We start from the raw sequence: 21,171 nt of genomic DNA, 5'->3' as shown, positions 1-21,171 counted from the left end.
CCTGACTGTGGCGTGTGTTGTGTTGCCGGCGGCGATCATGGCTCCGCAGACACTCGTAACATTCATGTTTCCGCCGTTTGCTTTTTTCAAGATGTCGAAGCGATGAGAATGATGTTTGTGGTTTGGTGGAGACTTTGAACAATGTCACCTCTCCAGACGACATCACATCGGGACGCGTCGCTCCAGGTTTCGTAGGATGACCGTGAGGTCACCGGCAGAGTGACCCTGTTCATGTTACACGGCAGTGAACCACAGATATGAACCTCTACCGATGAGCCTGACAACCGTGGGCTGCTGAATGACGTCACTCTGTGCTTTAGCAAAGGTTGAGTCACGAGCATTCTGCATCAAGAAACCTGGACATACGTGGTTTTCACTGGACAGGAAGTGGATGAAAAACTGTAAGATGAAGAGTAACAAGCAGCCAAAGCTGCCAGTCGAATGTAGTGGAGTAAAAAGTAAAGTATTTGCCTCTGAGATGTGATGGAGTAGAAACATAAAGTTGCAGTGTAGAGAATAAAGTGAGTTTCCTGTTTTAGTATCATTTTAAATTTAAGGAAAAACAGGAACTGTATTTCCTCTTAAAGGGACAGGACCTTTAAATCCATAAACTCGATAGTGAAAATGTGTGTTTTTACGATGATAAGACTGCTGTTTCTGTGAAGAAAAGGATTACACTGCAGTACATTTGTCCAGGACACTGAAGTCTTCCAGGACACTGAAGTCCTCCAGGACACTGAAGTCCTCCAGGACACGTGGACCAGCACCAACTGGAAACATGACATCACTTTGATTGATTGAAAATGAAATATAGGTCAAGCAGAAACGAGCAAATAATTCAAAACCGCGGTATTGAACATTATTATATTTATTTATCCTGTAATGTGTAAAATAGATATTGGAATGGTTCAAACCTGTGTGGGTTTTTTTTTTAGATGGAATAATAGCAAACGTTGTTTTTGCCCACTTTTACAGCCCTACTGGAAGTTTATCCACCACTGTTTTTCCCCAGCCATTATTCGAGACCCAGCTTTTATTTAACTCCTGCTTTGTATTTGAGGAAATGTGGAACTCAAGTAAAGTACCTTGGATTTGTTCTGAAATACTCTACTTGAGTTAATGTACCTTGTCACATCCCACCACTGGCAAACACAGCAATGAAACGCTGCTTTTCGTGTGTCAGTGCTGGTGCATGCGTGTTGGGGTGTGTTCCATTTCTTTGTCTGCGCTCTGTGAGTGTTCAGCAGGTGTGAACAGTCCCGTGTGCCGGCAGGTGGAGTTTTCAGATGGAGTAATTAGGCAGCGCAGCAGGACGCTCAGCAGCTACTTTACAACAGAGCAACAGCAGTTGTTCGAGGCGAAAGGAAAATGCTGTGATTGAGGTTTTTATGAGGTTTAAGCAGCAGAGCTGGAGATTCTGTTTCACCATCTTGCACCTTAAAAACGTTAAAGAAGCAGCGAATATATGTGCAGCTTTGAAGCTGGAGAGAAAATTAAGATTCATAGGTTTTGTAAAGCTACAAAGAGAGCTTTCACAAACTATTTATTTGGCTCAAAATGCCTCCCCAAGAAAGCTGGAACGTTTGCGTCTTTGAGCATGATGGGGATTTGAAGTCCCATCATGCATCACTGATGGCGGTGCTTCACATGGATGTCACGCCTCCTCCCTCTCGTGTTTCACGTCTCTGCTGAGGATAAACTCTCCACTTTTAGAAAACCAAATCAATACGCCACAGCAGTCCTTGAGAGGGTTTCACTCTCTATGAAATGAAAACCTCTGTGTGTGTGTGCGTGAGTGTGTGTGTGTGCGTGTGTGCGAGTGTGTGTGTGTGTGTGTGTGTGCGTGTGTGTGTGTGTGAGTGTGTGAGTGTGCGTGTGTGTGTGTGTGTGTGTGTGTATACATATCAAGTGGAAAGTAACAAAGTATGTTTAGTCAAGCAGCATCATGCCTCTTTCTACTTCACTACATTTATCTGTCACCTTTAGTTACCAGTTACTTTATAAATTAGGATTTTTACACACAAACAGATGAATATGTTTTGCTAGACATTAACCCCCCCCCAACATATTATTATTAAGTACATCTTAAATCATCATTATCAACCAACTAGAATGAATGTGTTTGTAATAATGTGGATCTTTGGACTGTTGGTCTCTTCTTCTGTTCTTCTTAGCAGTTAGCATTAGCATTAGCTAAATGGTAGCTTTGGTACTGGCCACTACCTGGAGCATCTCTGGGTCAGTTGAACGTGGCAGTGCTGTTTGGATGCAATAACGAACCATAGCTGTGCCAAACTACAGCTAAACTAGCCGACCGCCGGCTCAGAGGGGAATAGCACCAGCATATCAGAACTAAATATTGGAATATGAACGAGTTTCTGCAGATTATGCGTTATATAGAGGCTGCGCATGGATACCCCGAGTACTCGCATTATACGGATATACGCGCCGCTCCTCTGGGGCTAATTTCTTCAAAACGACTCCAAATGCCACCAAAGTTGTCTGGGTGAGTAAATGGTCGTATTTAATGCTACAAATAAGGTCCAGGTTGTAAAAAAACAAAGTTATCCTTTAACATGTAAAATGTGCAGAGACTCTTAATCGTAGCTGAATAATCAGCAGCAGTTGAAGTCTCGGCCTCAAACAGACGGTGTATGTTTGCTGGATTCTCCACCACCAAAAGGTGGAGGTTAAACTCTGGACTGCAGATATTGTTTTGTTATTGTTCATCAGTGAGGCTGTGAGCTCATTCGGCCACAAACACCGCTCTGATGATGTATTGATCGTGTGTAACGCTGGCGGATGAACAGCAGTGTGTTTGCGTGCTGCAGCAGTGACGGGGTTAAAGGATGTGGAGAGAGCTGAAGGCCTCGAGCAGCAGACAGAAGACGCGGTATTGACATCCATCTCTCCTGGAGTCAGGGCTGCAGTGGAGGAAGGGGTTAGATAACGAGCCTCGGGCGGTTGAGGGGGGGGTTGGGTGCGGCGGTTGGGTGGCCATGACGACCGGGCCGAGCTCGGGGGATTTGGAAGGTGGATGTGCCTCCGGGCGGCGGCTGCCTCCACGCTCCGTCAGCTTCTTTAGTTCTGCTCTGATCCAAAAGAGGGAATTATGTGCATTTCAAATCCCCATTTCTGTTGTAAAATGTATGAGGGTGAGGAACCTGAACACAACACGGCCGGGGTCGACTACAAACACACACATATAGGAATACATCAGCAGAGCGCCTCAGATAACAGTGTGAACACACACACACATTTCAGACTGACACACACTCTGGTGCAGACGCAGCAGGGATGCTTCCATCTGCATTTCTGTCCGTGTTTCGCTTTAAAGACCCAAACTGGTGTTGAATCTTAAATCTTGGTATTAAAAGTTTAACCTGGAAACAGGACACGTTGTCTGTCACACACACTCGGAGCTGATCGGCAGCGTTTGTCGGCCTCCGGGGTACGAGCTGCTGATGGAGGTGGCGTCCGGTTAATTAGCCGTGAACGACCTGCAGCCTGCAGCCTGCAGCAGCTGGATGCCTCCACCTGTAGACCCACGCTGAGCTGCTGAGCAGCTTTTGTTGGCATGCATGAATCCCGTGGTTTGCAGGTCAGGTCTGGTAGAGGTTAAAATTCCAAATGTTTCGAACTTCTACATGACAAATAGCTGTTGTGTGAATGCTCCCCTCTTTATTTACCAGCTCTTAACCAAACCATGTCTCAGCTTGGTACGACAGCCGGCCGGCTCTCAGAGCTGAGCTCGACCAAATCAACAGGAGCCAGTCAGTCCTTTCAGACCTTTGGATGCTCTTTCATGAGCTTCAGTGTATGTGATCTATTTTACTCCTTCTAAGCTGCACTCGATGGGCTTCCTGACTAATAATCTATGTTGGAAATGTCAGAAACGATTTTGGGGGGGGGTAAACTTGTTCTGCAATAGAAGCGGTTCAGTTCGACGGGGGGACCAGACATTGCATTGCCCAATATGTCAACATGGCTTTGCAGAGATAAAGGTGGAGGCTGTCGTGGCTGCCTGAATGATCCTCAGACTGTAGAAAAGTTCATCATCTCTGGATCTTAAAGATGGATGCAATGTGGTGTTAGACATTTTGAGCAGGTGTAGAGTCAGTGACGAAGGTGTCTGCATTTAAAGTTCATTTAAACACAAGATACTTGTGCTCAAAAAGAGGATTCATTCTCAGTGAAGAACCTTGGAGCTCTAATCTGCCTCTATACCTGCCAAAGAGCAGTGATTCCTAACACGTCTCTGGGGGTCATCAGGTGGAAACCTCCCTTCAACGGTGTTTCGCCTACTTAGTCCCACTACACCTCCAGGAGGTTAGGCAGAGAACTCCGGCATCCCAGAGTCACCCCCCCCCCCCTAGTGCCAGTTCACACTGCTCCAACACAATCCAAACAGCACCGCCACGTTCAACTGACCCAGAGATGCTCCAGGTAGTGGCCAGTACCGATGCTACCATTTAACTATTGCTAATGCTAATGCTAACCGCTAAGAAGAACAAAAGAAGACAATACAGTTCTGATGCTACCATTTAGCTAATGCTAATGCTAAATGCTAACCGCTACCGAAGACAATACAGCTAGATTCACCTATACTGTTAATGTTAACTGCTAGATGCCAATGCTAACTGCTAGGATACTATCATACTACCACCGCTTTAGCTATTGTTAGCTGCTACAATGCTACCACAGCTGCCACACTACCATCATCTACCCCTGCCTCTCACCAACTAAAATAAAAAAGAGTTAAATATAATAACAAAAAAAAAAAAAACGATTTTAACAACAGACTGCCTGGTGGAGACGTGGCTCTAGTCTACCCAGAGATGTTTCATCAGCTGCTGTTTCCAAAGGAATCATTTAGTTGGTTTCCAAAGCCAGCTCCATAATTAAATCCAGTTCCTGGTTTGCAAAATACAAAGAGCAACATACAAAAGATTCAGGTGGCTGGATCCTTATTCTGCTCAGACATCACTGAACTGCAGCTAATTCATGATAATTCACTCACAGCGGTAACGAAAGTTTGTCTGTCGTCTGGTCAGAGGAGGCGAACGTCTGAGCTCAGATCAGTCAGTGAAGCTGAGCAGCTGTTAATCTGAACATGTTTTAACGTTTCATACCCTCTGCCACTCGAGTCCTTTCCAGAGCGAAGGACAGCACAGCGGTCACAGCTCTGTGCTCAATCTGTGACGCACGGTTGAGACGTTCAGAACCGAACCCACGACTCAGATTGGTCCACGTCCCGTGAAACCCCCACACCGGTGAGAACAGACAGCGGCGAGAGAGAAACTCAGCCTTCTGTGAAAAAACAATTTGGGAGAAAACCCAAATTGGAATAACCTCCACTTCCAGGGATTTTCATTTCAAACCTTTTAATGCATCAATAATTTAAAGCTCTGAGAGGAAAGTAACGTTTCCCACGCAGGACTGGAGTGTTCTGTGGTTTCACTTCTCTAACTTATGAATGTAAGGGCTTCTTAGCTCTCAGCGTTTGAGTTTCTTGTTCCTTGAATGTGCAGGTTGGTTTTGCTTGTTTGCTCCTCAGTGGCTCTCTGTCCCGGTTTTCTGAGAGCCGGGGGTTCACATCAGCCGCTCAGCTTCAGGGTCTCTGTGGCTGGTTGTCGCTGTGGCCTCAGGCAGCCATTTTTAGGAGCAGGGGAGGTCCGCAAACAGTAATTACAGACCATTACACGGCTCTTCAAAGCCCACTCAGCTGTGGTGTGCGACACTTACACCAACACACGCGCACACACACACACACGCACACACACACACACACACACACACACACAGACGCAGGAATCTGTGGCTTTTATCTTAAAGAAAATGTGGATAATCTAAGTCGGCTGCACATTTCTGAGTCGTGGAGGCCTGTTATTATCAGGCAAGACATGACTCCCATACAAGCTGCCAGTGTGTGTGTGTGTGTGTGTGTGTGTGTGTGTGTGTGTGTGTGTGTGTCTATGTGTGTGTGTCCAGCTTCCAGATAAGAACATGCACGGTGAAGATTTTGCAAATGAATGTCGACATTTTGTGAACTGATCAGTAATGAAACTCTAAAGGGCAAAACTGATTCAGGGTCAGCAACAAGTTTCACCGTCTGCTGCATTGCCTTCTTGCTGGCGGTTGGATGAGAAGACGGATGTGACTTTAATCTGTGTCCAGTACAGAAACAGGCACAGGACTTTAGCTTAGCTTAGCACTCGTGCTGGGTTGAAAAAATCGATCCACCGATTTTAAATCGATTCTCATTTTATTAAAAAAAAATCGATTTTCGCGTCCAAACATCGATTTTTTATACATTTATATGCGTATTTTCCGCACTACAAGGCGCACCTTCAATGAATGGCCTATTTTAAAACTTTTTTCATATATAGGGCGCACCGCATTACAAGGCGCATAGACAGAAACTACCGTCCTGTGGTGTCTGGGTTGCGTTACGCATCCACTAGATCAGGGGTCGGCAACCTGGATGCGGCTCCTTCATCCCTCTGATGCGGCTCCTGAAAATAATTAATGAGCATTTATTTCAAATGTTTTAGTTTATTTTAGTTTGTTTGTTTTGAAACAAACACTGCGCGCGCTCACAGATGACCGCTTACGATCCTGCGTAAAGATGCAGGTGACGGCGCTGATGTGCAGACGCTGTGCGCTGAGGTTCAGGAGCAGAAATCACATTAACGTTTGATTAATACTTTAATTGGCTATTATTTAGCACATATTCAATTTTTTTGTTCAGTGAAATAGTCATTTTATTATTCAGGTTGACAGCTGACTGCGCGCGCCAGTAAAAGGATGTACGGCACGCAGAGAGTGGAATACAGCTGTTACTTCGGCCACGCCCCCTGACTACAGAATCGAATCGATTCTTGAAATCTGAATCGATACCCAGCCCTACTTAGCACAAAGACTGAGACTGTTAATCTCAGATAATATTTCTTGGTTGTGAAATTTCTGCTGATCAGTTAATTTTTCATCCGTATCATGTTTAATCATGAAGATTTCTTATCCGCAAAGATCAGTTTTATTACAGAAAACACACAATTCTGTTCACGCAGTTAGCACCGTGTCAAACCCAAAGACTCTACAGTGTGTGAACTGTGTAAGTTCACTTGTGAGCTGCAGGAGCTTCTTCTTTTATCATCAGAGTTTTGACGTCTGTCGTGGTTCTGGCACAGGAAATCCATTCTCAGCCCGGCGTACAGTGATCACCGGATCTGTCTGAATCGATGAAGAAATGTGAGCCGGTTCAGAGGTCTGACAGCAGCGGAGCTCTGAGGTCTCATGTGTCGTTGCATAGTTTGCATCTGTCGGTGAAAAAACCCAGACAAACTCTCAGAGAGACGCCGTCCAGCCGTGGTGCTCCTGGCCGTGATAACGTGAACGGTGATCAGGATCTCGTCCTGAAGACGAGCGCTGCTTCATATCCGCTCATCGGGCTTCTCTCTGAGGCTCGTCACATCATACCTGTTATTTCCTGGTGTAAACACAGCGCTCACCTGTAGTTCAGGTGTCTGCTGCTGTGATGTGAAGCCTCAGTGCTCCGTCTGATAAACACGTATCTCCTCTGTTGTGCATAGCTGCCGCTCTGCTCTCTGACTGCGTTTATTGTTCACAGACTCATAAAACTGTCCGGGTTTTATTCTGAGGGGCCAGAGGAGGATGTCTGATTTTACTGTTGATTCTTGTAGAGGTTTTGTCGGTCTGATTCGCCTTATCGATCTACCTGCTCGCACGTCTTTTTATTCAACCCCGTCCCTGCGCTTGTGTTTCTGTTGCAGACCTGTCAGAGAAGAAGAGCGACCTGAGGGTGTGCGATGACTCCACCTGTCGATTCGGAGGCGTCTGCAGAGACGACGGAGCTCAGCTCAAATGCGTCTGCCAGTTCCAGGTAGGAAGTGATGAAATGATCTTTCACGTCACTGCTCTCGGACTTCCTGTCCGTGGCTCTCAGCTCCGGGCCCGTCGGTTCCTACTGAAGACATACATCTGTGAAAACACCTCACAAATACGTCGTCTCATTTCAAAAAGGCTCAGTAATCCCCGCAAACAGCTGCTCACTCTAGTTTTTTTGTTTGGGGACTATTTTCAGCAGCGGATTGATCCACATTTGATCATTTTCTTCATGGTCCAAATTAACCGAACTACAGGTGTGAAAACATTCTTTGTAAGCTTTTAACGAGGACGTAGCGTCCTGTGTGACACCCCCACTTTTACAACCAGATGATTTCATACCTCCCACTTTTTCCTGAGGTTATATATTGTAGCGTCCCACTGGATCCAGGAAACAGACGGAGAGTTGGTCTCACCTGCTTTTTATTACAGGATAAACGGTTACTGTCTTTTCCATTCCACCCACACACACACAGGTACACTTCCTCACCCTCGCCCCGCCCCCTCCTTCTCATCCAACCACACGCACGCATCCATACCAGAGGCGTTCACTGACGGTTGCAAACTAGAACACTAAACAGCAATAACATTGCGGGGTCGTTACGGGGCAGGTTTTCATTATTCTGATTTATTGTATTTCTGTCAAAAGTGTTTAGTTTGTGAAGCACTTTGTATAAATTTTTAGTTGTATTTAAGGTGCTATATAAATAAAGACTGAGTTAGATGTTCAGGAGTTCTTTGACAGAAAATTGAAAATCCTGCTCCCAAACTAGCATCACCTCAGTGGTATTGTTTCATACGATTGACATCTTTTGGAATTGTTTCTAAAGGGGTTTTGTTCTTCTTGGAATAAATGTTTAATTGAGGAAAAACACATTTTTGTTATTATTTTCGTCCATATATTACTTTTTTAATATGAAAATTTAAACATTAATGGATAATTGTTGGTTAATTTTCCCGATGATAGATTCAGAAAATTTTGCTCATGTGCCACAACCTAGAACACCCCCACATTTTAAACGCCCCTGTCAGTGTCTAAGCATCCTGAACATCTCTTAGCGCTGTGCGGCGAGGCTGTAGACTCAGGAAGCATTACGCTGTTTGTTCTCGCTCTCGGCCCAACAGCACGAAGGACAGCGTCTGGGAGAGAAATTCACCACAGTGCTGCTGCTTTGCTGCAATAACAAGACACAGACGCTGTTTGAAAGTAACCGTCACGCTCGGTGATCTGAAAGCAGACCTGCATTTATTACTCGTGTCCACACAAACAGGACACGATCAGAGAGTTTCACAGCTGCCGGAGCCCGACGGCAGCACTGAGGCGTCCTCAGCTGAATACTGAAACAGCAGCCAGCCGTTATCGCAAGTCAGATCATCACAGGAAGGACAAGAGGAGGAGACGAGCAGAGGAACAGTCCTCAAACCTTCCTGGAAAGATCCGCCGAACCACGAACAGTCGAACAGATTCAGTGGAGAATAATGAAACGTGACTTCAGCGCTTTCTTTTGCTTCGTTTCATTCATTTTAATGATTCTTTAGCTCCAGTTGATCAAAATGTTGATTCTCCTGTAATTCTTCCTGTGAGCTCACAGCAGTTGAGCTTTACGAGGCTCAGCGAGTCCCTGGTGGACTCTGCAGGTCTCAGCTGATCTTTTCCCTCATAGGTGGAGGTTGTTGGAGCTGAGTGCAGCAAGATGTGTAGATTGAAGGAGGAGCTCCACCGCCGCATGGCTTTATGTTTTTCATGTCAATTAACAGCTAGATTTTGCAGAGATGGCCGATCGGAGGCGTCGTGTCAGGGCTGGGAATATTTTTTCTAGAATAATCAGCCTGCCGCTCATCTTTCCCCCAGCCGAGCTCCATCCTGCAGCATTTCACTGCAAGTGCAAGTGAGGATGACGGGTGGAGAAAATGTGCTGAATCACTGAACTCTGATGGCAACAAATCTGCTCTGTGCTCTCTCATTCACAAAGATCAGCGTGCAAAACGCTCAGGTAGCTGCTCCCCATGTTCAGCTCGTCACGTTGCATCAGCTGACCATGCCCGACGGCCGGCTTCACGAGATCACCTGAGATCACGCCAGCGAGAGGATCCGTCTCCACAGGGTTCATGCTGCGCTCTCGTGGCTGAAGCACAGTGGTTCGGACAGTCGTCGCCCTGCGAGGAACTCCTGGCAGCTGCAGGCCGGTTTACATGTGACGACAGCGGGAAAGGCGTTCATTTGATAACAACATGGCGGCTCCTGACGAGGTTAGCGTGGCTGCTGCTGTAGCATCAGCTCTGTCAGAGCTGGAGAAAGAAGAGCAAAGACCCACACTGAAGGCTTCTCTTCCTTCTCCCGATTGGCTTCTGCTCTCCTGCTATGTCACATGCTTCGTCGATCTGATTGGTTGAAGTTAGCCTGTGATAGACAGAGGCTTTATCCAATCACCTGTTTAGTGTTTTTTGAAAGCACTCAAAGCATTCGCATGTGACAGTCACAACTCCACCTCAGCTAAATGTTGTCAAAGCAAATACGAGCAAACACGAGAAGCACATAGCAACACAAAGCAGGCTCATAGTAACACACATCACAGCCAGCAGACGGAGCAAAGCAGCGATGAAAACATCCTGTGAGCTCTGCTGCTGCTGCAGGAAACACACGTTTCAATCTCCTCTTTCCAGCACCACAAGTCGCTTTGGACAGAAGAGCTCAGACACAGGCCCGGGGTGTGTTTAGCCTAGCTTAGCACAAAGAGTGGCAGCAGGGGGAAACTGATAGTTTAGCAGCATTAAAAAAATAAACGCCTGCCTCAGTCAGCAGCTGTGGTCTGAGTTCAGGTCTTTGGAGTCGGACTCAGTGATGGAGCGTATTTGTGTTTGCATGTTCACTTGTATTAAGGAGCTCAGTGTTCCTCAGCAGACACACAGGAATAGTTTAATAAGGACTGAGTGATGCTGTCCGGGACAAACGAATGCCTGCAGGAAGCCTGGAGGAAGCAGAGAACCACAGACGTGTGACTACCAACTGTTTCCTGCTTCAACAGCAAGCGGCCTCGTCCCCCGGCTCACCGACCGATCTGCAGTTTAACAAAAATCTGAGAAGCAGCCTGACAGGACGATGCTTCACTTCTTCAGGTCTAAAAAAACAATCTGCCAAAACTGAGCAGCTTTAAAGATGACGGCCTGCTGCTCCACTAGTCTGATTCAGTCTTTACTCTGCGCTCATGAATCCGTCACAAAGCCGGATTCACTGACTGATCTCTGCTCAGTTAGTTTGTCAGAGATGAATCTCCATAAAGCTGCAGCTGCAGACATCGCTGGAGTCATTTCTGTCCCGTGTAAACCTCAACAGAGCCGTATGCAGAGTGAAAGTACTAATACCACACTGTAAAATACTCAGTTTCAAGTAAAAGTCCTGCATTGAAAATGTTACTGAAGTAATAATCAGGAAATATAGACTTTATGTATTAAAGTAAAAGTACTGAGTGCAGTGAAACGTCCCTGTGACTGTTCTCCTGTTCTATCTGTTCTCCTGTTCTCCTGTCCTCTCTGATCTCATCAGATTACTGTGACTCAGTCGTTCATGTCAAAGCAGGATTTTACTGTTGGAGCTGGTTGAGCTTCATTTGAACTAATGATTCTTTTCATTCTGGATCAATCTGCTGATTATTTCCTCCATTAATCGATGGATCGTTTGGTTTGGAAACGAATGGTAGTAACTAAAGCTGACGAGGTGTCATGCAGCAGAAGTACAAAGTAGCATGAAAATCAAGTACAAGTACCTCAAATTTGTACTTCGGTTTCGTACTTGTGTGTGGCTGTGTGTTCGTGCGGTGTGCAGAGGTCACAGGGTTCAGCTCTGCAGGGGATTCCTGCTAAATGATTGATGGCTGTGAGTTAATAGAATATGGATTGCTGAACACTGATATGTGTCCTTGGCAGCTGCAGTTCGTATCTGACAGCAGAGTCAAGTTATTGTGTCCGAAGCTTCATGCAGAATGAGTGAAAGTCCCGATCCTCCTCTAACTGCTCAGCACTTCACAGCGTTTTTAACTCCCGTCACGCACGATGCGACATAAGTGATGGCTTGTTTTCCTTTTACTGCCTGTTCAAAACATCTTAAAACTAGACTTTCATCGTATAATCTTCCTCCTCTCCTCATAAGTATTCAGCTTATTAGTGAATTTGTTGCTGCTGAGCCGGAAAGGAGTGCCTTCAGACAGAACTCAGGGCCAAATAAACACCTGTATCTATAAGGGGAAGCAAACTTGATTTTGGGTCACAATACAGATCTTTATTATGTGAAGCATGTATATAAAAGCACAAATAAACAGCATATAAATATCTGAGAGCAACGCTACGCCCCTGAGACTGAACAACCGCATCAAATTAACCACACATTGGTGAAATCACTTTGACTCCATTAATCAAATAAACTTTATCTGCAAAGAAAAGGAACGGGCACACTTCTGTTCCGGTCAGAAGCTGAAGGATCTGACCTGACTTCCTTCAGTTTCCATCATCAGAGCCAACGACACAGTACAAACAGCTCCTCTCAGCTGCGGCTGAGTCGTCACCATCGGACTGGAGCAGCGGTCACATTGAGACTTAATTAACGTTTGATTGTGTTTGATTTCCAGTGCCACAAACACTACGTCCCCGTGTGCGGCTCAAACGGAGACACCTACCAGAACGAGTGCTACAGGCGACAGGCGTCCTGCAAACAGCAGAGGCTCATCTCCCGGGTGTCCGACGGGCCCTGCTCCGCCGGTGAGTGTGCCAGGAAATACACAGGCCCGGTGCAATGGAAACCTGAAATAACACTGATTGATTGTAGGGGTGGGGGGGGGGGGGGGGGGGGGGGTCATTTATTGAAATCGACCAGTGGAAGAGAATGTGAGGACATCAGTCAGCAGCTGTAAAGGGTTCAGTCGTTTCAGATGTTCTCAGAGTGTCGGAGGACGAGATCATTCACCTGCTGCCTCAGAAAAGAGACAGAACTTGTCTTCATTTGTCCCGACAGTCATGTGGTAACGGCAGGACTCTCTTTTATCAAGCGATGAAACTGATCACTGATCAGATGATTGCACGCTGTCACTGAAGGCTTTCACTGTGTGACTGTACTCAGGACAGAGAGGTGGCGGCTGGTATTCAGTGGGTACCTGCAGTGTGCTGTACTCACAGGTGTCGTTTCTCCACACAGGTGAACTCAAGCTCTGCCTTTATTGGTGTTCATCCATTCTGTGTTTTTCGATATCTTCCACTCAAAGATGATGGAGGTGAATGGAATTTAGTTCGGTTTGCACAAAACATTTTAAAAAATGTCTCTTTTCCTGCAGCGACACGCCGGTACGACCTCGCTGTCGTCCTCACCTGCGCTGCCTGATGGGGCTGTTCTGAGCAGTTTAACTTGTAAATGTTATTACAATATAAACTCTAAATTTCCCGCGTTCTCCATCAGTAATCACAGGCCGTTCTCAGCTCAAACACACACTCCTGAATCAGTGAGGCTGTTTCTTTAAGGGAGGTTGATGATAAATATTCATAAATCATTTTAGATTTAGGTTTGAAAAAAGCTCCTTATGACTTCAAAATCATCATATTTACATTCTTTCCTCAGTATCGACAGTAATCCAGGTGATTGTTGTCCGTCTCCATGGTAACAGAGCGAACAGGAAGTGCTGCAGTTAACGCAGCCTCACTTCTTTTCATGGTGCAGATTCACCGAAATTAGTTATGGGTTAATGTGTGGTCCACAGCTGGCTCGCTCTCTGTGGAGACATTATACTTCCTGTTTGCATCACCTGATGCATGATGGGAACTGTAGTGCAAAAACTCCAACTGAATCCATATCAAATGGAAATAAGAACAAGAAAAATCTCAGCAACTGAAATTAGATTTATTTAAACTAAAGAAATCAAGCTGTTTGAAAACATGGTACGGCCCTCAACACAGACCTGAAAAACCCTGCTGGCCACTGGGGGGCGCCTGCAGGGGGGGTATTTGGTGGCCACAGAATAGCTTTTTGTCAGGAACCAAACATTTCAGAGAAAGTTTGTGTAAATGATTCGCTTCATTTAAAGTATTTTCAGATGTCGGCCCATCGTAGAAGTAATCATTTAAACTGTGCAGCCTCACTGCGGCGAAGATCAGCTGATCGTCCTATAATGTGACTGTAACCGCCTCACTAATATTTTTAATTACACCCCCAAAGTCGGCCATGCCGCAGTTCACTGTCATTATATTTTTAATTGACTGAGCACCAAACGCTGAGCGCTCGGCCTCGATTTTTCCTCTGAGCTCTGGAGAACGTCATCAGTCAGATTGATTTCAGGGAACGAGCCAGTTAATCAACCACTGATCAATTTTAATTAGGAGCCGAGGATGAGAGCTGTTAGAGTCCTCCCAAAGCTGACCGGTTCTAAAAGCAGGGTCCAGGGGCCGTCCAGGGGTCCTTCAGAGGTTTCAGGAGGGACACAGCTGGAAAGTGTGACACCAGAAACCAGAGATCAATGAATCAAACATCAGTATGTTTAAACCAGTCCCATGTCACTGCTTTTACATCCACTGCAGCAGCCTTGTCCCTGTGAATCCACCTTTACTGTGTATGCAGCTGCTCAGACATCACATTTAGGAACTGTTACTCAAACTGGACCTGCTGGCTGGTTTTTACTCTCTCCCTCCCCACCATCACACTGTTGCATTGCATTATTTCACGCGGGTCTATTTTAACGCCCGCTTAGCCTCCTAATATGCAGGACATTTAAGAAATCAGATTACTGCAGGGGGGCTTCAGTAACTTGATGTTAACACACTGATGGTGTTAAATGGTGCACAAGCTGAGAATATATTTTCAGTGGTGGTTCGAAGCCACTGAAGATGCCAAACAGATGAGTTTTACGGCATCTGGGCGATTAGCACCACTGAAAAATGAGAGAAAAATACCCCACATCACCACATCATGGTGGTTTCACCCATGTGGCACCCAGGAAGGCAAAAACTAACTGTTTCATGCAGGAATTCTGACGCAGTACTGATGGAAAAGCCGGCCAGAAGGACGGTGACGGGCAAAAAGCTCGGGTCAAAATTTCTGTCACTGTGAGCGAGTAGATGAGCCGATTTCCAACAGTCAGAAAGTCAAAGACGACACATTTTATTCCTCAGTTTCCACCTTCTACAGGAACAACATATTAAAAAGTGGAAGAGGGCTTGAACCAAAAGTTTGGCCCCCCTGCAGGGTCAGTACTCATTCTCCCTCTCTCTCATCGTCACAGCTTGTGAAGGCTTTTTGTGTCCAGCTGAGACTCTTTCAGGTCTTGTTTGGGGGATTTTTGTCTGTTTTCTTTCAAGAAGTTTCTCGTTCTGTCAGATTCTTGCTTCGTCTCACATGTTCTGCTGTTGGAGGTGGATCCACAGATTGTTGATGATGTTTCGGTCGGGGGTCTGCGAGGACCACCGCAGAACATCCAGGCCCTCTGGAGGCGGTCTGTTGAGGATTTTCAGGTGTTTCGGATCATTATCCTGTTGAAGAAGCCTTCTTCTTTTCATCTGCAGCTTTTTTACAGACGCTGTGATGCTTGATTGCAGAATTTGTTGGTATTTAATTGAATCCGTTCTTCTGTCAGTGAAATGTTTCCCGTCCAAGGTTTTGAGGAGTCAGAGTATCTGTAAAGCTCCTAAATTTGCATCACTTGGCCTTTCGTAGCGATGATTGTGATCAGGCCATAGACCTGTCGAGCTAACGAAGGTCAAAGGCTTTGGTAAAAGATGCGAGAGCTCAAATCTCTCGAGGTGCCCAAACCTTTGCTCAGGCTGCTCTGTTCATTTTATTACTCTTAAAATATACAGTAATCTTGCTTAAAATGTTGAAAAGAATGTTTCATCTTTAACTTTATGACAAGTCATTCAACATTAATCTCATCCAAAGCGAATAGATGTGCCAGAGTTAGCTGCTAGCTAATGTCCACCTGCTGCAAACAGTAATAATGAGGAAGCTGCTGCAGAACTCTGATGTCTGAAACATCACTGAAGGTTCCCCCTCACTCATCTCCTTTGTCTCCACACTTTTAGCCGTACGGTGCACCTGGACATACAGCGTGTGAGGGATATCGGCAGAGTCTATTTCCTGAAACGTGCAGGTTTAATGTCCCACGGCTGAGCCATGCTAAGGCAGACACAAAGCGCTAACGGGTTAGCATTTTTCCCATCCCACTCTCTGGATTCAGACGTCTCAGTCAGAGTTTATGTTCTCATCCCACTCTTGAGAAATGCGTTGAGGAAACTTATAGTAACACCACAGCAGCGGCGGAGGTGGTGGCGGTCAACTCCATCTGCAGGGGCAGTGGCCTGATTTCCCAGGAGGCCCCGCCCGGCGCTCTGCTCTTATTACCCGTTACACTGGGGATCCGGCGCCGCGACGTGCCCTCCGCTTCCCTCACCTCCCTCCCGTCCTTCTGCAATTTCCTCTCCCTGAGATTTATGCTTCCTGTAATTGGAGCGTTCGGCGGCTGTGAGCCGAGGCAACGCCGCAAATACTCAGAGAAGTTTTTTCCCCCGAGCCGGAGAGGAGGAGGAGGAGGAAGAGGAGGAGGAGGAGGAGGAAATGCAGTGATTTAACCGCGAGGTTGTGGGAGGTAGGAAGGCTGAGGCTCGTCGCTGGGGTCTGATCACAGGTCAGCGGTGGGTCTGAACCTCAGGACAGAGTCATTAAACGTATGTTGTTGGCTTCTTGACCTTCTTGGCCTGCTGGAAGAGGGAACGACAGAGAGGAAGAGAGCGACGCCTGCAGCAGAGAGCATTTTTCTTCTTCGTGCTTCATGTGGCGTGCAGCGATGGGACAGACGTTAATGGTAGTGTGGTGGTGCTGGTGTTGTTGGAGCCTCGTCTCCTGAAAATTCTATTCAAATACAACTAATTAATCGACAGCAAATGTGCTTTGACGGAGTTAGAATGGCGACTGAATACTGTTTTCTATGAATCATGAGGACATTAATTAACGAACCCGGCTGCTCATAGAAGCGTTGATGCTGATCGTTTGTTTACTGACGACATCTTTCATTTGTCTTCTGCTCAAACAGACGAGCCTGTAACGCACCATCCGCTCGACACAATCAAAACGTGGACTAACCCTAACCCTAACCCACCCCCAGTCAGGTGTTGTCTGACGTGTGGGTCTTTAGTTTCTTCTCGTCTCATCGTGTCCGGCCGTGCAGACATTTTGGTTTCAGTGTTCGAATTTAAGGTCAAGAATGAACTTTTCTGCTTTGTTTGTTTGCAAAATGTCCGAAGCTGCAGCTGAACAAATGCTTGTCAAATCGTGACAGCGCAGTGGATGTTTTTTTTCTGTTTCCACCCGTGAACTGAACAGAAAACTTTGTTTTCTTTCTTGTAAATCTTTTCCATCATTTTTTTAAAGAAGTTCTTTGTTGTATTAAGTTGCCCTCAACGTTCAGAAGAGGCACAAAGACAAGAAACACATAATAATGATAATACTGACTTATGTTTTCAGCAGAAAAAGCTCAGAGTTCGGAGCATCTGAGTGATTTCCACACGCGGCCGGCAGCAGAGGAAGCTGCAGTAAAAGCTTCGTCCGCTTCATTACACACAGAATCGGCCATGTTTAATTTCCTCGGCAGGTTTTATTGCTGCTGCAGAGACGCAGGCTTTTTGTCCACGGGAGGATTTCTGGATTTCTTTCAGCTGCAGCAGAGCGAGCTCTGGTCAGACATTCTCCCGTAAAGACGTGCACTGATTTTTCCACCTGTGTGTTCCTGCTGGAAATGTGGCGGAACACGAGCTGCAGGTGTGTTTTAGGAGATAAATCCACAGGTGATCAGCGTTGTTTGGACTCGTTTGTCTTCATTTATACGTACTAAAACTTTGTTTCCTTGCTACCTACCTACTTTCCTTCTTGCTTAAGGAAGGATCGTTCTTTCCTTCCTACTTCCTTTATACATAGCTACATACCTCCTTTCCTTATTTGGTACCTACCTCCTCCTAACTATCTACCTTCCTTCCCTCCTTCCTTCCTTCACAAGTACCTCCTTCCTGCTCTGCAACCTTTCTACCTTTCTACCTCTACCTTCCTGACTTCATTTCCACCAACCCAATTCTTCCTTTCCTTCAGTCCTACTTCCTATTGGCCCACGTACCTTCCTACTTCCCTTCCTCCCTACGTCTACCCTACTTCGTTTCCTTCCTGTACACCTACCCACTTACCTTCCTTCCTTCCTGTCCTTCCTACTGACACAGCAGCTCTTCCGTCTTGTTTCCTACCTACTCTCCTTTTCTTCTACGTACCCACTGACCTCCTACCTACCTTCACTCCTTCCACCCTTCCCAGTTATACCTTCCTTCCTACTTACTTCCCATTCTTCCTTTTTCCTACCTTTTTGCTTACCTTCCATCCTTTCCAGCTGCCTGACAGGAAACAGTTTGAAGCTGTTCGTTTCCCTCATCGGGACGTTTCTCCAGCTCGCTTCAGGTGTTTAAGGATAAAGAAGAAGAGTTTCAATCTTTTCACTTAAACATTAAACTGAAACGATTTTCTCATTAGTAAATGAACATTATCCTCACCCAAGGAGACTTTTCTTCTTTTTAAGAGGTTAAAGCAGAGTTCCACCTGCAGTTTGAAACCAGACTCTTAACGTTTAGTCAATAACACGCTGACAGAATCATTAATATCTCCGCTCAGCCTCCGATCAGTTCTGCCTCCTTTTCCATGAAAGCTCATCTCATCGTGACTTTGTAAAGAAGCGCAGCAGCTAAAGGTGAAATTTAATTGAACGAAGCAGCCGGTGTCCATTTCTTAATGCAGCAGCGGCGTGCCAGCGCGTCCAAACACAGCGTCCATTTCTTAATTCAAGGTTGGCGCGCCAAGATTTATACTGTCAGAGTCCATTTCCTGATGGAGCTGCAGAGCTGAGCCAATGAAAGCTGCAGACGTTCACTCACACCTGCTGTGTGCTGCTGCATCGTCTGCAATGACACTGATGCATCAGTTCATCAAAGACCACCTGAGGCTGCCTCCAAAGCCATCAGTCCCCATAGACCCCCCCCCCCATATTAAACTGCCACTGGGGATGTTTATAGAAGTCACTCATTTAAATTATATTAACCCTTAAAGTTCTGTAGGATTGTGTTCATGGCTGCTGTGAGTGACAGCTAGCTGCTAGGTTTCAGCTGCCAGGCTTCATTGGGCCGCCTCAGCTCCACCCACGCTCCACCTGTGCCAGGAGTTTGGTGGAGTCGGGCACTGTGATGCTGAGAACGTAGCCCGGTTATGTAAGTGCATGTAAACACGCCGACTGTCTAAATAAAACTTGCTTCAAGCTACTTTCCAAAACGCCTCATGGCAACGAAGAGCGTCCTTCGTGGTTACGGCGCTTGATCGATGTTTCGTGACGCTCATAAAGACGTGACTGAAGGTTTTGTGTCTCTTGTGTCTTTACAGATCCTGGATCCGGTTCAGGAGACGGAGACGGTGAGTGTTTTTTTCTTCTTTGGGCTATTTAAAGATTTCATTTCCTGAAAGTCAAACACAAATCAATGACAGGTGAGTCTTTATCTGCCTCCCACCAACACAAACTGCTTGTATTGAGAAGCGAATCACCGCTGAGGTCTGAATAGGCTGAATGAAGCCTGAACGCAGCGTTTGAGGGTCTTTTTGTACCTGCCCCCCCTCCTCTAATGAAGGCCGTGTGGAGGTTTTCGCTCTCTGCATTAACTCCTCCCTGATGGATGGATTAATGTTCGCTGTCTCGCTGGAGTCGAGCTGAAAGCCTCGCCGCTGCCAGATCTGGCAACAGAGACCTTTTGCGACCATCTGTGAGCGCCGACCGCAGCGTTTGTCGTTTGATCCGGCCGCTGGGGGGTTTAATCGGAGGCCGTCCCCGGAGAGACGGTATCTCCTCCATCTGCGTGTGGCGGAGGCTTCGGCTGAGTCGAGGAGCCCGTGGTCCCCCTGCAGGCGAAGGACTGGTCGAGTCAGAGAGATGAATTATTAAACCTGAACTCGCTTCTTTGTTTGATTTTTACTCTCCAGACATGAAAACCTCCACCCGGGAAACGGTTTCCACTTTTTTACAGGGTTGATAAAAGCTCTGTGTGCTGTCCGACCTCCAGCACAAACCCCTCCCCAGGTGGTCCTGGACTTACACGATGATGCCGAGTCCATCTTTTTCACTGTAGTTTGTCGTCTGCACAGTTTATTTTCCAGACTGTCAATGCAAAATGACTGAATTCATTATCATAAACACTTGGCAGAGTCACGCTCTTCATATCCACCTCCCTGAAACAAAACATATGAATTTAACAGTTATTTTAGCTGGTTAATAAAAGTCTAAGACCAAAGTTGAGCACACAGCGCCACAGCGATGCTCAAACATCATCTTTAAAACATCTGGAAAACTTACAGCTCAGAGGGTCCCGGAAACGAACAGTCGTCTTTCTGTTTGCATCCGTGGAGACTGTAACACGTTTAAACATGTGTAGACATCGAGAGGTGAGGACAGACACAGAGACCATGCAGCTGATTTTACAGATGCTGCTGCGTCTGCGTGTTATGTTCTTATTTACCCAACAGAAGAAGGTCGTTTAACAGTCCTCAGATCTGGAAACAAAATAATAAGACATCAGTGTGGAGTTTCTGCTTCTACAAACGGTGTCAGTGTGTAAACTGTGAATGTTTCGTCACACACAGTCAGTCAAATCCTGCGGTCGGCCACAGGATTTCAGTTGTTAATGAAGGTATCCAGCTGTGCAGTGTTACACACACACACTGGAGAGATGTGAGTGTGTGAAGACGTGGAGGCTCTGCAGTCGTCGCTGCGTTTTTATTTGTTATTCATGAAGATTTCTTCCGTCCAGTCGTGATCAGAGATGGCTGCAGGTTCCGACGCTGAGCTGAGCTCTGCAGGCGAGCGGCGGGTTTGTAGAACTGGACTGGTGCAGGACTCTGGACCAAAGCTCAACATCGCCATCCTGTTTCCCAAAATAAGATCCAGTAAGACTTCTTGTGCTTTCTCCAGCGCAGGACGGGACAGGATACGGGCTGAAAGGTTACACCTTGACATGCACAGATATCAGTTAGCTAATGTTGCGAGGACGTTTTTAATTCTGTGATGTTTGAACTGTTTAAGCTGTTCTCGTCTTCTACCATCCGTTTACGATGTGGGTGCAGCTGGATCTGCATTCATTACTCATGTTGTCATTGGTTCCATCGTAACGAGCTCCAGCTAACTGTTGCGCAGGAAGCTGCATTGAAAAGCTGGCAGCAGCGTGGCT

General features: G+C 46.3%; 1 protein-coding gene across 1 annotated transcript in view; it reads left to right on the top strand.

The window, feature by feature from the left end:
• The window catches only part of tmeff1a (transmembrane protein with EGF-like and two follistatin-like domains 1a), a 69,266-nt gene that overhangs the window by 26,705 nt on the left and 21,390 nt on the right, over positions 1–21,171 (top strand). The window contains exons 2-4 of the mRNA XM_041948366.1: positions 7,794–7,903; positions 12,528–12,657; positions 19,340–19,369. Coding sequence (XP_041804300.1) covers positions 7,794–7,903; positions 12,528–12,657; positions 19,340–19,369 — 270 coding nt within the window. The remainder of the gene's footprint in view (positions 1–7,793; positions 7,904–12,527; positions 12,658–19,339; positions 19,370–21,171) is intronic.

This window comes from Chelmon rostratus, chromosome 12 (genome assembly GCF_017976325.1).
Source record: "Chelmon rostratus isolate fCheRos1 chromosome 12, fCheRos1.pri, whole genome shotgun sequence".
NCBI classification, from domain to species: domain Eukaryota; kingdom Metazoa; phylum Chordata; class Actinopteri; order Chaetodontiformes; family Chaetodontidae; genus Chelmon; species Chelmon rostratus.
This window is presented reverse-complemented; position numbering and strand designations above follow the sequence as displayed.